Source organism: Elephas maximus, chromosome 2, assembly GCF_024166365.1.
Source record: "Elephas maximus indicus isolate mEleMax1 chromosome 2, mEleMax1 primary haplotype, whole genome shotgun sequence".
In the NCBI taxonomy this organism is placed as follows: Eukaryota; Metazoa; Chordata; class Mammalia; order Proboscidea; family Elephantidae; genus Elephas; species Elephas maximus.
In genome coordinates, this window is record NC_064820.1 from 234,327,003 (window position 1) to 234,340,556 (window position 13,554).

Sequence of the window (13,554 nt, forward strand, 5' to 3'; positions counted from 1 at the left end):
ATAAAACATGGTTTATATCACTAATAATCAGGTAAATGAAAATTAAAACCGTAATGATAATTCACCATTACATTGTTTTTGGTAGTGGCCTTGAGTTGAATTTCTGACTCATGTGTGCAGAGTAGAACTGTTCCATTGAGTTTTCAAAGCTGTGACTTTTCTGAAGCTAATCCTGTCTTCCAAGGCACCTCTGGGTGGGTTCATACTACCAACCTTTTGGCTAGTAGTTGCACTACCAGAGACTCCACACACCCATTAGGATGGCTTTAATTAAAATATTGGAATAACTAAGTTTAGTGATGATGTTGTTGGTGAGGATGTGGAACAACTTCAGCTCTCATACATTGCTGTAGGCTCTTAAAATAGCACAGTCACTTGGGAGAACAGTTTGTCACTTGCTTATAATCTTAGGCATATATATGCTTAACATATGACAATGAATAAAGAAGATCAAAGAACTGGTGCAATTTGAATTATGATGTTGGCAAAGAATGTTGACTATACCATGAACTGCCACAATAACAAACAAATTTGTCTTGGGAGAAGTACAGCCAGAATACTCCTTAGAAGTGAAAATGGCAAGACCTAGTCTCCCTTTGGACATGTTATCAGGAGGGACCAATCCCTGGAGAAGGACATCATGCCTGGTAAAGTAGAGGGTCAGTGAAAAAGACCCTTAACGAGATGGATTGACACAGTGACTGCAACGACGGGCTCAAACAAAGATTTTGGGGATGACAAGGGACAAGGCAACATTTTACTCTTGTGTACATAAGGTCACTGTGAGTCAGAATTAACTCAATAGCACCTAACAACAACAACAACAGAATGCAGGATATTCAAGGATATTCAAAGCAGTTTTATTCGTAACATCAAGAACTGTAAATACCCCACAGGTCCAAATTATGTCATGTCCATACAACAGCATACTACTCAACAATATAAGGGTGCAAACTACTGATACAAGGTCAATCATGGATGAATCTCAAAAACAATACACTGAATGAAAGAATCCTTACACAAAAAAAATTAAATACTGGATGAGAAAATTTTCTTTGAGTGGACTACACCTCAAAAATAAAATAGGTAAGTGGGGGTGGAGATGTTGCATTTGAAACTTGGAGAGTAGAATTGGGAATAGAAGATTCTAGAATATATATCTATAGATGCTTCTTGTCCTAGGAAGGCTTTCTATAATCTTCATGACCTCGAATTTTATAAACAGAAGTAAATAAAATATTCTATGTAATCAGGTCAATTTACACAGTTTGACCTACACCACAGAGATGTCATGTTTCAGAATTGCCCAAGTCAGTACTGTAAAATTATGTCATTTCTACCCTCTAATCAGGAATAGATGGTTCAGGAACTGATGAGAGAGAAGACTCCCTGGAGCCCCTTATTCAGTATCACCTTTGTTACATGGAAGATGATGAGGCAACTTGAGGGTTTCTAGTAAGGCAGCACAAGTTCGTAATCAGGCTCACGGGTGCAGGAAGAATGGCTGGGAACACAAGTTGTCCTGAGAAGGGCGTACTCTGTTTCTGACCCATCTCTAAACTGTCTCACTCTCTTCGTGTGGGAGTCAATGTTCTCATAACCATTATCATTGGAGCTCAGGGAGGGTCTTTGATAGAGGCTGTGATTAATGACGGTGTAGCAAACTTCTTCCGAACCATTGTCATTACCCTGCCAAGCACAAGGAGGAAAGAAATCAAGGATAAGAATCCATCAAAGTTGAACGCAGTGCCCCATGCCTCCTTCTTTCTACATCCACAGAGACCTAGTTTCTCAGAGACTTCATTTTAGCACTGTGTCACATGCTCCAAGCTCTACTCTTTCTGCTTTTATTTCACCCCAAAAGAATAAAAGAGGAAAGAATGACACATTTCTCTGAATATCTAGAGAAAAGCAGTCATATGCTTTAGGTCATACGTATTGATATGCAATATATGCAATGATCAGAACTCAATATAAGTAATTAATTTACATAAAAATACACTTTGTAAGATAAAATGCTGTTAATAAAATTTAGAGTTTAGCCACATTTTCAACTCCATAGGTAGTCAAAGAGAAAAATTAAAACATCAAGCTATTATACAATAATTAAATAATTAAAACAATTCTGATGTATTAAAAATAGAATCAACATTTATTCACATTATTGATTTCAACCATGTTTATTTGTATAAATTTAAATACCAGTCTATGCATACAAAAATTGGAAGGGAATGTGAAAAACTAGAGTCCATGTTTTATGGTAATGAAAGTATGAATATAGATGTATTTGATTTAACTTGTTTTTGTTATAATAGTTTTGAAAATGAAAATAAGTGACTTCAGTGGTATTGGGAACTTGCTGGATATCAAAATCAATTAAATTACCTTTTAATTTGTGATTTTACTTAATTTTTCATAAAAATTGCCAAGTAAGTTATTTAAAATATGAAATACTTGTATAAATCCATTCAAGAATTATAAATAAAGAAAGACTTACAACTACTCTTGAAGAAAATTGTCAGTATTTTGACATTTACCAGAAATACATTATAAAATTTTTATTACCTGATAAGAAGTAGATGAAATTCCTTGGCCTGGAGGAAAAAAAAAAAAAAAGACGAAAACCTAAGACTTTTGGACCATGACCGGCTGGGGGAAAGGTGGATAGGATTGCATGCAGAGATAAACTATAAACAGGTCCATCACCGGAACTTCTGACTCCCTGGCAATATTCCAGCCATATCAGATCCATCGTGTAAATGAACACATGCCAAGTATGCTGAACAAAGTGGATTTTGGAACTAGGTAATACAATTTTGTCCACAAACATGGGATAACAATAAAGCATGTTAGTGTAATTATAGCTAGAAATTTAAGGAACATTTTCTATAAAAAAAAATCACAGAAAAAATCATATAATAATTCAAAATGAATAATCGTTATAAAGGTAGGTACAGAAATAAGAGTTACTAATAATTTTAAATTAAAGACAAACACACACACTCAGGTTGATTAAATCCATGAACACTGAAGTGACTTTGTTGTTAGCTACTGTGTCCAGTAGGGAATTTTGCAAACAAACCATCTTAACCTGCTCGCTGCACCAACTGTACAAACCAGTCCCAGACTACCAAGATTATCCACCTCTGAACCCAAATTGTATGATGAATATCATATCCCATTCTACATGCATTGTTTAGAAATCTTGGCTTCCTTTCCCTGGCCAGTTAAGACTCCAGATGCTCATGGAGCCCTTCTATTTCATCTCTAGACATTTGAGGCTAGGTCCTCTCATCCTTAACTCTCTGGGGCTAGATTAAAGGGTACCATCTTCAAGCACAGTGGTCCACATGACTCCCTGAGCTCCAGATCAGCAAGCCCCAAACTTTAGGGCTTTCCTCTAGCTCCTCAGGGCCTAGTCTTAAACTCAGAAGTTCACCTATTCCCTCTAATCTAGACTAGCCAGCTTCACTGCTTCTTTTAGGTCTGATAATTAACTGAAATGACTTACAGAGTTTATGGAAACACCATATTTGCAATAACTTTGATAATAGAGAAGCATATGAACACAGCCTGTTGCTGTTGAGTTGATTCCAACTCATAACAATCCCATAGGACAGAACAGGACTGCACCGTAGGGTTTCCAAGAAGCAGCTGGTGGATTTGAACTGTCAACCTTTAGATTAGCAGCTGAGGGTGAGGTCCAGGAGCAGTCTCTGCATAGAGCCTCAATATCTCAAGGGGACCTGCTTACCCTCATGAGGACATACATTCATTATCAACAACTAGAAAACCTTTCAACCAGAAACCGCTCCGTGATGTCAGTCCATGGGCTCTGCTGTCTGCCACTCCTCTCGGCTGGCTCCCGGCACTTCTATGTTGGCTCCAGGATGGCTCTCAGATGACTCCAGCTACTCTAGTCTGGCTCCAGTTCTGGGCCAGCAACACAACAGCTCTTGGTGCAGAACTGCCCTTGGTGCCCTTAGCTCTCAGAGCACCCCCTGCTCAAGGCAGCTACTGCTCTGTGGATGGCCCTCTGCTTGGGGTGCCCCAGCACTCAAAGTTTTACAGTCCTTGGCCTGGGTTCATCCTTTACATGCTGCTGCCACAGGCTTGGTCCACTCATTGTCTTTACCTCTTCTAATATCATCACGGCCACTGCCTCCACTGCCTCTATCACTGTTGCAGCTCTAAGCATGTTACAGCTCTTTCACTCAGTCTGGAAGGGACTCAGCACAGGGCCCCCATATCTACAAAATGCTCTCTCCTCCTGGCTCTCGAAGATCCTCTGAGCCTTCTGTAATAGGGTTTTTATCAGTCACCAGGAAGGCCCCCAGCCAATTTGGGTAAAGGTAAATTATTTGATGCCCCCCCCGCCCCTCCAGCCAATCCATGTAAAAGTTGATTAATGAATGGGGCCTCTCAGCTAATCCAGAAAAATGTCAAATTGAGAGGGGCTCTCTAGCCAATCTGGGCAAAAGTAAAAAAAACCCTCAGGAATCTCAGGAACTAGGACAAAAAGTCAAATTGTTTTTTGGTAAGATGATTCCACATCAGGCAGTTGCCACTGAGCTGTCTCCAACTCATGAGGACTTTATGTACACCCATAGCCCATTACTGGCATGTAGATTCCAACTAATAGCAACCCTGTAGGACAGAGTAGAACCGCCCCACAGGACTTCCAGGGCTGTAAATCTTTATGGAAGCTGACTGCCACATCTTTCTCTTGTGAAGCAGCTGGTAGGTTCAAACTGCTGACTTTCAGTTAGTAGCTGAGCACTTAACCACTTCACTACTAGGGTTCCTTCAACCTTACGTATAACAGAATGAAATGTTGCTTGGTCTTGTGCAATCTTCGTGATCATTGGTAGCTTTGAGTCCTCTGTTGTGGCTATGGTGTCAAACCATCTCACTGAGGGTTTCCCTTGTTTGGACTGGCTCTCTACCAAACTTGAAATCTTTTTCTAGCTAGCCCTATGTTAATCTGAGTGCCACTACTGATAATTATTACTGAACAACTCAGGGATGTTACAGAATATTAAATATGGCTAATATTCCTACTTAAAAGAAGAAAATTGATTCTGAAATCTACAACTTGATGGTGGTTCTTAGAAAAATGTTGGAATGTATTTTAAAAATTAAACAGATTCAGTTAAGAAACATTAAGAACTCCTAATAGCTAACCATTATCCTCTAATAATAAGTCACATTCAATGCACTTATTTCAGATAGGAGGTGTTATGTATATTATATATGCACATCTTTATAAATGTGTTGCTGGTGTTGTTTGGTGCCATCAAGTCAGTTACAACTCACAGCAACTCTATGTACAGCAGAGCTAAACACTGCCTAGCCCTGGGCCATCCTCACATTGAGGATTGGGCCCATTGTTGCAGCCACTGTGTCAGCCCATCTACAGCCAACAAGATGGATTTACAAATGTAGGCATATGTAGTGATTTAATTCAACAAGTATTTCAATTTTAATAATTTTATCATAAACTGAGAAAATTCTGTACCTGAATCCAATACTATTATAGCACTGGTGACAATGCTTTGGAGAACATGAAGGACATGAAGGAATCAAAAAATATTGGGTGAAGTGGTTGCACCCGATGGTGCTAAAAATGTTAAAATATTTGGGAAAAATTAGATTAAGTCTAAGATTGAAAACATGGATCATACCATGACTGTACTAATGGGAAGTTGATTTAACATACTGCCTAGTCCTCTTAATGAAAGTTGGAGCATTGACTAAAAAAGAGTATGAGCCCTAGAGTCAGAATGGGAATATTTAAAAGAATTTCTGATGAAGGCAATTATCCTGAATCCCAAACTCTAACAAGACTCTCTTGTCAAATGAGGCTCTGCTGCTTGTCCTATATAATGAAGATCTTTCTTCCTTGCTTGAAAACTGTTATGGATTGAATTGTGTCCCCCCAAAATGTGTGTCAACGTGGCTAGGACATAATTCCCGGTAGTCTTTGGTTGTCCTTTAAATTGTGATCTGATGTTCTTATCCTATGTGTTGGAGATCCTAACCTCTATGATATTAATGAGGCAGGATTAGAGGTAGTTATGTTAATGAAGTGGGACTCAATCTACAAGATTAAGTTGTATTTTGAGTCAAACTCTTTTGAGATATAAAAGAGGAAAGAAAGCAGAGAAACAGAGGCACCTCCTACAACTAAGAATGAAAAACCAGGAGGGGAGAAAGCCCTTTGAACCTGGGGTCCCTGTGCTGAGAAGCTCCTACGCAGGGGAAGATTGATGACAAGGACTTCCCCAGAGCCAACAGAAACAGAAAACCTTTCCCTGGAACTAGCACCCTGAATTTGAACTTCTAGCCTCCTAAAATGTAAGAGAATAAATTTCTGTTTTTGAAAGCCATCCACCTGTTGTATTTCTGTTATAGTAGCACTAGATAACTGAGACAAAAACCGTGAAAAAGTCATCTAGCAAAAGAAAGCCAGCTACTTTCCAAGACTACCTCATTATTTCACATTGAAAATGAGAAAAAGATCCAAGCATGCCCTCAAAATAGAGTGGCTTATAGCAGAATGGGATATCTACCCTACAAAAAATGCAATTTGACAAAATCCAGCAAACAGAAGTGTGAATTCACCAACACGATGTTGTTACTGAGTGGATTCTATGGGTCTCATACTGTGGAGGGAAGCACATATGTTTTATGGGCAGAATGTCTTGATATTGGTGCATTTACCAGAGAGATTGGCTCAAGGTGCCAGATCACAGAGCTGCTGGTGCTTCTAAGTGTTAACTTGAGTGGTTGCCTGGAAACCAGACTCAATCATGGCCCATTTTAAATGGCATTGATGTATATTATTTTCATACTGCTGCTACAATAAATTGTCACAAACTTGGTGGCTTAAAACAACACAAATTTATTATGATACAGTTATGAAGACCCAAAGTCTGAAATGAGTATCACTGAGCTAAAATTGAGATGTTGGTAGAGCTGCATTCCTTCTAGAGACTCTAGCGGAGAATCTGTTTCCTTGCCCTTCCTAGCTTCTAGATGCTGTTCACATTGATTGGCTCATGGCCCCCTTCCATCTTCAAAGACAACAATGGCAGGTCAAGTCTTTTTCATGTCTCATCATACTGACACTGTCTTTCTTGACTCCCTCTTCCACCTTTTAAGGACCTTTGTGATTACATTTTGATAACTTGGATAATTGAGGATAATCACCTCATCCCAAGATCCTTGGCTTAATTTTGTGGAAAAGTTCCTGTTTCCACAAAAATACACATTTCACAGTTTCCAAGTGTTAGGGATTGCGAATCTTTGGAGGCCATTGTTCAGTCTACCACACAGGCATTCCATGGTATAAAACAGTGTTAAAACCCACATATTTAGTAAAATAAGAATGTTAAAGTAAATATATTAGTGATCATACAGCCCCCAAATATATCCCTATCCCCTAAAATGGCTAACAAGACATGCCCTTCCAAAGCTCATGACATCTACATTGTTGAGCAGTGCTCCAATAACCTGGAAGAGCCCAGAAGAATCTATTTTCTGTAGGTTGGAGATGATAGTCACTACTATTGATGTGGACTCTTGATTTCATTGGTAATACGACTACCTCAAGATTGCAAGGTCCTAGCATTTACACTGAAAAGTAGGTACATGGTGGGTAAAGTTACACAGAAAATCAACATGTCTGAGTGTAATGACAATAAGCCATCATGTGTCTGTCAGTTTGTCATACTGTGGCAGCTTGGGTGTTGCTATGATACTGGTAACTTTGTCACCAGTATTGCAAAAACCAGCAGGGTTGCCTTTGGTAGAAAGGTTTTAGCTGAGTTTCCAGACTTACACTAGAAAGAAAGGCCTGGCAGTCTACTTTTGAAAAAAATTGCCAGTGAAAATCTTATGAATACCGGTAGGACACCGTCTGATATAGTTCTGAAAGGTGAACCCTTCAGGTTGAAAAGCACTCAAAATACAACTGGGAAAGAGCTGCCTCCTGAAATTAGAGTTGACTTTAATGATGTGAACAGAGTCAAGCTTTCAGGACCTTCGTTTGTTGATATGGCACGACTCAAAATGAGAAGAAACAGCTGCAAGCATCCGTTAATAATTGGAACATAAAAAGTATGAAGCTAGAAAAATTGAGAGTTGTCAAAAATGAAATGGAATATGTAAAGATCGATATCCTAGGCATTAGTAAGGTAAAATAGACGAGTATCAATATTTTGAATCAATCATATGATCTACTACACAGGGAATGACAAATTGAAGAGGAAAGGTGTCACATTCATCATCTTAAAGAACATTTCAAGATCTATCATGAAGTACAACGTTGTCAGTGATAGGATAACATCCACACACCTACAAGGAAGATCAGTTAATACTACTATTATCTAAATTTACGGCCCAACCATTAAGGCCAAAGATGAAGAAATTGAAGATTTTTACCAACTTCTGCAGTCTGAAATTGATTAAACATGCAATCAAGATGCACTGATAATTACTGGTGATTTGAATGTGAAAATTGGAAACAAAGAAGAAAGATTGGTAGTTGGAAAATATGGCCTTGGTTATAGAAGCAAGGCTGAAGATCTCATGAACAAATTTTGCAAGACCAAAGACTTCTTCATTGCAAATACCTTTTTTCAACAACATAAAAGGCCAGTATACAAATGGACCTGGCCAGATGAAATACACAGGAATCAAATCGACTACATCTGTGGAAAGAGTCAATGGAAAAGCTTAATAATCATCAGCCAGAACAAGAGCACAGGCCCACTGTGGAATAGACAACCGTCAATTATTCATTTGCAAATTTAAGTTGAGTTGTAGAGAATTAGATCGAGTCCTGAAAACCAAAGTACAACCTTGAGTATATTCCACCTGAATTTGATATCGTCTCAAGAATAGATCTGACACATTGAACATTAATGACCAAAGATTGACGAGTTGTGGAATGACAACAAGGACGTCATACATGAAGAAAGCAAGAGGTTATTAAAAAGAAAGAAAAGACAAAAATGGATGCTGGAAAAGATTCTAAAAGTTGTTCTTGAACATATAGTAGCTAAAGCAAAAGGAAGAATTGATGAAGTAAAAGCCGAACAGAAGATTTCAAACTGCAGCTCTAGAAGACACAGTAAAATATTATAATGACATGTGCAAAGACCTGGAGATAGAAAACCAAAAGGGAAGCACATGTTCGGCATTTCCCAAGCTGAAACAACTGAAGAAAAAATTCAAGCCTCAAGTTGTAATATTGAAGGATTCTATGGGGGAAATATTGAATGACGAAGGAAACCTCAAAAGAAGATGGAAGGAATACATTCAGTCACTGTACCAAAAAGAATTGGTCGACATTCAACCCTGTCAGGAGGTAGCATATGATCAAGAACCGATGGTACTGAAGGAAGAGGCCTAAGCTGCACTGAAGACATTGGCAAAAAAACAAGGCCTCAGGAACAGTTGGAATACCAGTAGAGATGTTTCAACAAATGATGCAATGATGGAGGTGATCACTTGTCTACCCCCCAAAAAAAAAACCCACTGCTGTCGATTCGATTCCGACTCATAGCGACCCTACAGGACAGAGTAGAGCTGCCCCATAGTGTTTCCAAACAACGTCTGGTGGATTTGAACTGCTGACCTCTTGGTTAGCAGCTATAGCACTTAACCACTATGCCACCAGGGTTTCCAATCACTTGTCTATGCCAAAAAATTTGGAAGGCAGCTACCTGGCCAACTGACTAGAAGAATCCATATTTGTACCCATTCCAAAGAAAGGTGATCCAATAGAATGTGGAAATTATTAAAAAAAAAAAAAAATCATGAACTTCACACACAAGTAAAAGTTTGTGGTAGATCATTCAAAAGTGGTTGCGTGGGTACATCGGCAGGAAGCTGCCAGAAATTCAAACCAGAGTCAGAAGAGGACATGGAACGACAGATATCATTGTTGATGTGAGATGTATCTTGGTTGAAAGCAGAGAATACCAGAAAGACATTTACTTCTGTTTTATTGACTATGCAAATGTATTCAACTGGGTGGACCATAACAAATTATGGATAATATTGGGAAGAACGGGAATTCCAGAACATCTAATTGTGCACATGAGGAACCTGTACATAGACCAAGAGGCAGTCATTAGAACAGAATAAGGGGATACTGCGTGGTGTAAAGTCAGAAAAGGTGTGTACCAGTGTTGTATCCTTTCAGCATACTGATTCAATCTATATGCTGATCAAATAACCTGAGAAGCTGGACTATATGAAGAAGAACGGGGCATCAGGATTGGAGGAAGACTCATTAACAATCTTAGATATGCAGGTGGCACAACCCTACTTGCTGAAAGTGAAGAGGACATGAAGCACTTATTGATGAAGATCAAAGACCACAGCCTTCAGTATGGGTTACACCTCAACATAAAGAAAACAAAAACCCTTACAACTGGACCAAGAAGCAACATCATGGTAAATGAAGAAAAGATTGAAGTTGTCAAGGATTTTATTTTACTTGAATCCACAATCAACACCCATGGAAGCACCAGTCAAGAAATCAAAGGACGCATTGCATTGGGTGAATCTCTTTAAAGTGTTGTATCTCTTTAATCTCTTTAAAGTGTTGAAAAGCAAAGATGTCATTTTAAAGACTAACTTGCACCTGACCCAAGCCATGGCATTTTCAATATTATCGTATCTGTGTGAAAGCTGGACAACTGAATAAGGAAGGCCAAAGAAGAATTGATGCCTTTGATTTATGGAGTTGGCAAAGAATGTTGATTATACCATGGACTGACAAAAGAACTAACAAATCTGTCTTGAAGTAAGTACAGCCAGAATGCTCATTAGAAGCAAAGATGAGGAGACTTCCTCTCACATATTTTGGACATGGTATCAGGAGTCCCTGGATAAGGATATCATGCTTGGCAAAGTAGAGGGTCGTCAAAAAAGAGAAAGGCCCTCAATGAGATGGATTGACACAGTGGCTTCGACAATGGGTTCATGCATGAAAATGATTGTAAGGATGGCACAGGATCAGGCTATATTTAGTTCTGTTGTATGTAGGACCGCTATGAGTCAGAATCGACTCAAAGGCACCTAGCAACAACAATATGGTTGTGGTGTTCTGACCATTCACTATGTAAACTCAAATCTACCAGGTACAAAATTTGATACATGCTGCACTGCAAGCAGACCTGTCACCAAGTTCTATGGCTCAGTGGTTTCTATGGTGTTCAGGTTATTAGTAGCTGAATATGGAACCTGTAAGAATTTTCAGCACAAGAATTATAGATGCTGCCCTTTCCTGGTGGCATAGTAGTTAAGTGCTACGGCTGCTAACCAAAGGGTCGGCAAATTGAATCTGCCAGGTGCTCCTTGGAAACTCTATGGGGCAGTTCTACTCTGTCCTAGTGGGTCGCTATGAGTCGGAATCGACTCAATGGCACTGGGTTTGGTTTTGGTTTTGGCCCTTTCCTATATAATTATAACTTTCAATTCAAAAAAAAAAAGAATCACCAGTTATTTTCTGGGTTCATCTTCTATATTTACATACTTAAGAATTCTAAAATTAATTTAGATTATAATATAAAATACTACTTCTAGATGATTAGGTCAAATGATTCCTGAATGATTTGAAATGCCAGCTCAATATAAGCTATACACCTTGTAAACTGTCTTCATCTATATATATGTCTATCTATCTGTCCATCCATATGTATGTGTGTGTGTCCATTCTTTTAGACTTCTAAAATATGTTTCTGATACACTTTTTCTTCTTTTTTTGTAGCATGCTGATACTTCATTTATTCATTCAATCAAAACTCTATTTGAAGCATCTGTTGGGTTCCATGAAACTCTAAATTCCAAGTTACCATAAAAGACAAAAAACATAAAAACCCAGCCCTCATGAAGCTTGTTATTATAAATTAAGGCAAGAAGTAAATAAAATTAAAAAGTCAAATACCTAGTACTTAAGGCTGTGGCAAGAGTTATGGAGGAAATCTTAAAAAGAGAATAGATATGGGAAATTTCTCAAGAGAGCAATTTAAAATAGGCTTGTCAGGAAAGACCTCTGTGCGAAGGTAGTACTTGATCCAAGACCCAAATAAAGTAAAGAAGCCAGACATTTGAATAAAAAAATTATAGAAGAGGTACCTGCAAGAGAGGTCCCTTGGTGACACATATAGTTTAACCTCAAATACTAACCTACAGGTTGTAACTTCAAAGCTACCCAGCCGTGCTGCAGAAGAAAGTCCTGGTGACCCACTTCCATAAAGATGGCAGCTAAGGAAACACTACGGAGCAGTTCTTCTCTGAAACGAACGAGGTCACCACGAGTCAGAATCAACTTCGATGCCAGACAACTCAATGGTAACAGGTTTGGTTTGGTTGGTTAGCTGCGATAGAGAAATATACGTGAAAAACGCCAATATGACTGGCATATTTGAGAAAAAAAGCACAAAGGCCAATGGGACTGGAGAACAGTGAGCAAGGAAGAGAGCAGCTGGAGAGGAGATCCCAGAGGTCATTGACAGAGAGATTGCATAGGACCTGGGAGGTCCTGTAAGAACTTAGAGTCTCACATGTTTGATATAGGAAGCCACTGGAGGGTTTTGAACCAAGGAGTGCCATAAACTGACTTAAATTTTAGAAGAATCACTCTAGCTACTGTTATCAGTGGGACTGAAGGTGTGCAAATGGAGATAAGTAGAGTAATGGAGAAAAAACCCTGAATGTAGTCACTTCAGGAGAGAAAGGGGAAGGGAGATTGAAGATAGAGTGTATGGACAATGACTGTGAGGAACATTTTTCTAAAGAGGAGAAGAGACAATTCCGGGGGAAGTGAGGTCAAGAGAGGTATATTTTATTCTGGTAAAACATATGTAGCATAGCATTTGCCATTTCAACAATTTTTACTTGTACGATTTAGTGACACCAATTAATCACATTGTGCAACAATTACTATACTTAATGGAAGTAAATAATAGGAAGATTCTAAAAATGAAACCAGTTCAGAGGGTATATTCTGACTAATGAAGACCTCGTGGTGTGTCAGAGTAGAATTGTGCTCCATAGGGTTTTCGGTGGCTGGTTTTTCAGAAGTAGATCCTCAGGTCTTTCTTCAAAGGCACTTCTGGATGGACTTGAACCACCAGCCTTTTGGTTAGCAGCCAAAAGCATAACCATTTGTACCACCCAGCTACTCCAAGGTTGTTACTAAACTGACTAAAATGATCCAATGGGTGAAAGACTAGTGACTCGAGAAAAATAGTCTTGGAATGATGTTCTTGAATGTACAAGACAGAATGGTGTTGATTTGGCTGATAGGGTGTGGACAGTTACCCAAGCAACAGGAGAAAATGCAGTAGTAGATGTTTTCGGTAGGAACCAATGTAATTTCCCTTCAAACTGCTTATATTTTCTCTGTGAAATAGGTAGCCATTAGCTGACAGTGGTGATATAAAGTTTGTGGGATAGAAGTACAGAAAAAGAACAAAACATTGGTCTAGGAGTGTGGGTTGGTATGGGTTGGTGAATACAATAGGGGAAGGTAGT

At 38.8% G+C, this 13,554-nt stretch overlaps 1 protein-coding gene across 1 annotated transcript in view; it reads right to left on the reverse strand.

Annotated features, from left to right (window-relative positions):
• Positions 1–621: 621 nt before the first annotated feature.
• Positions 622–13,554, reverse strand: part of GCSAML (germinal center associated signaling and motility like) — a 73,254-nt gene continuing 60,321 nt past the window's right edge. Inside the window, exons 5-6 of the mRNA XM_049875144.1 lie at positions 2,566–2,594; positions 622–1,689 (exon numbers count right to left, since the gene is read on the reverse strand). Of these exons, the coding sequence (XP_049731101.1) occupies positions 1,453–1,689; positions 2,566–2,594 (266 nt within the window). The 3' untranslated portion in view covers positions 622–1,452. The remainder of the gene's footprint in view (positions 1,690–2,565; positions 2,595–13,554) is intronic.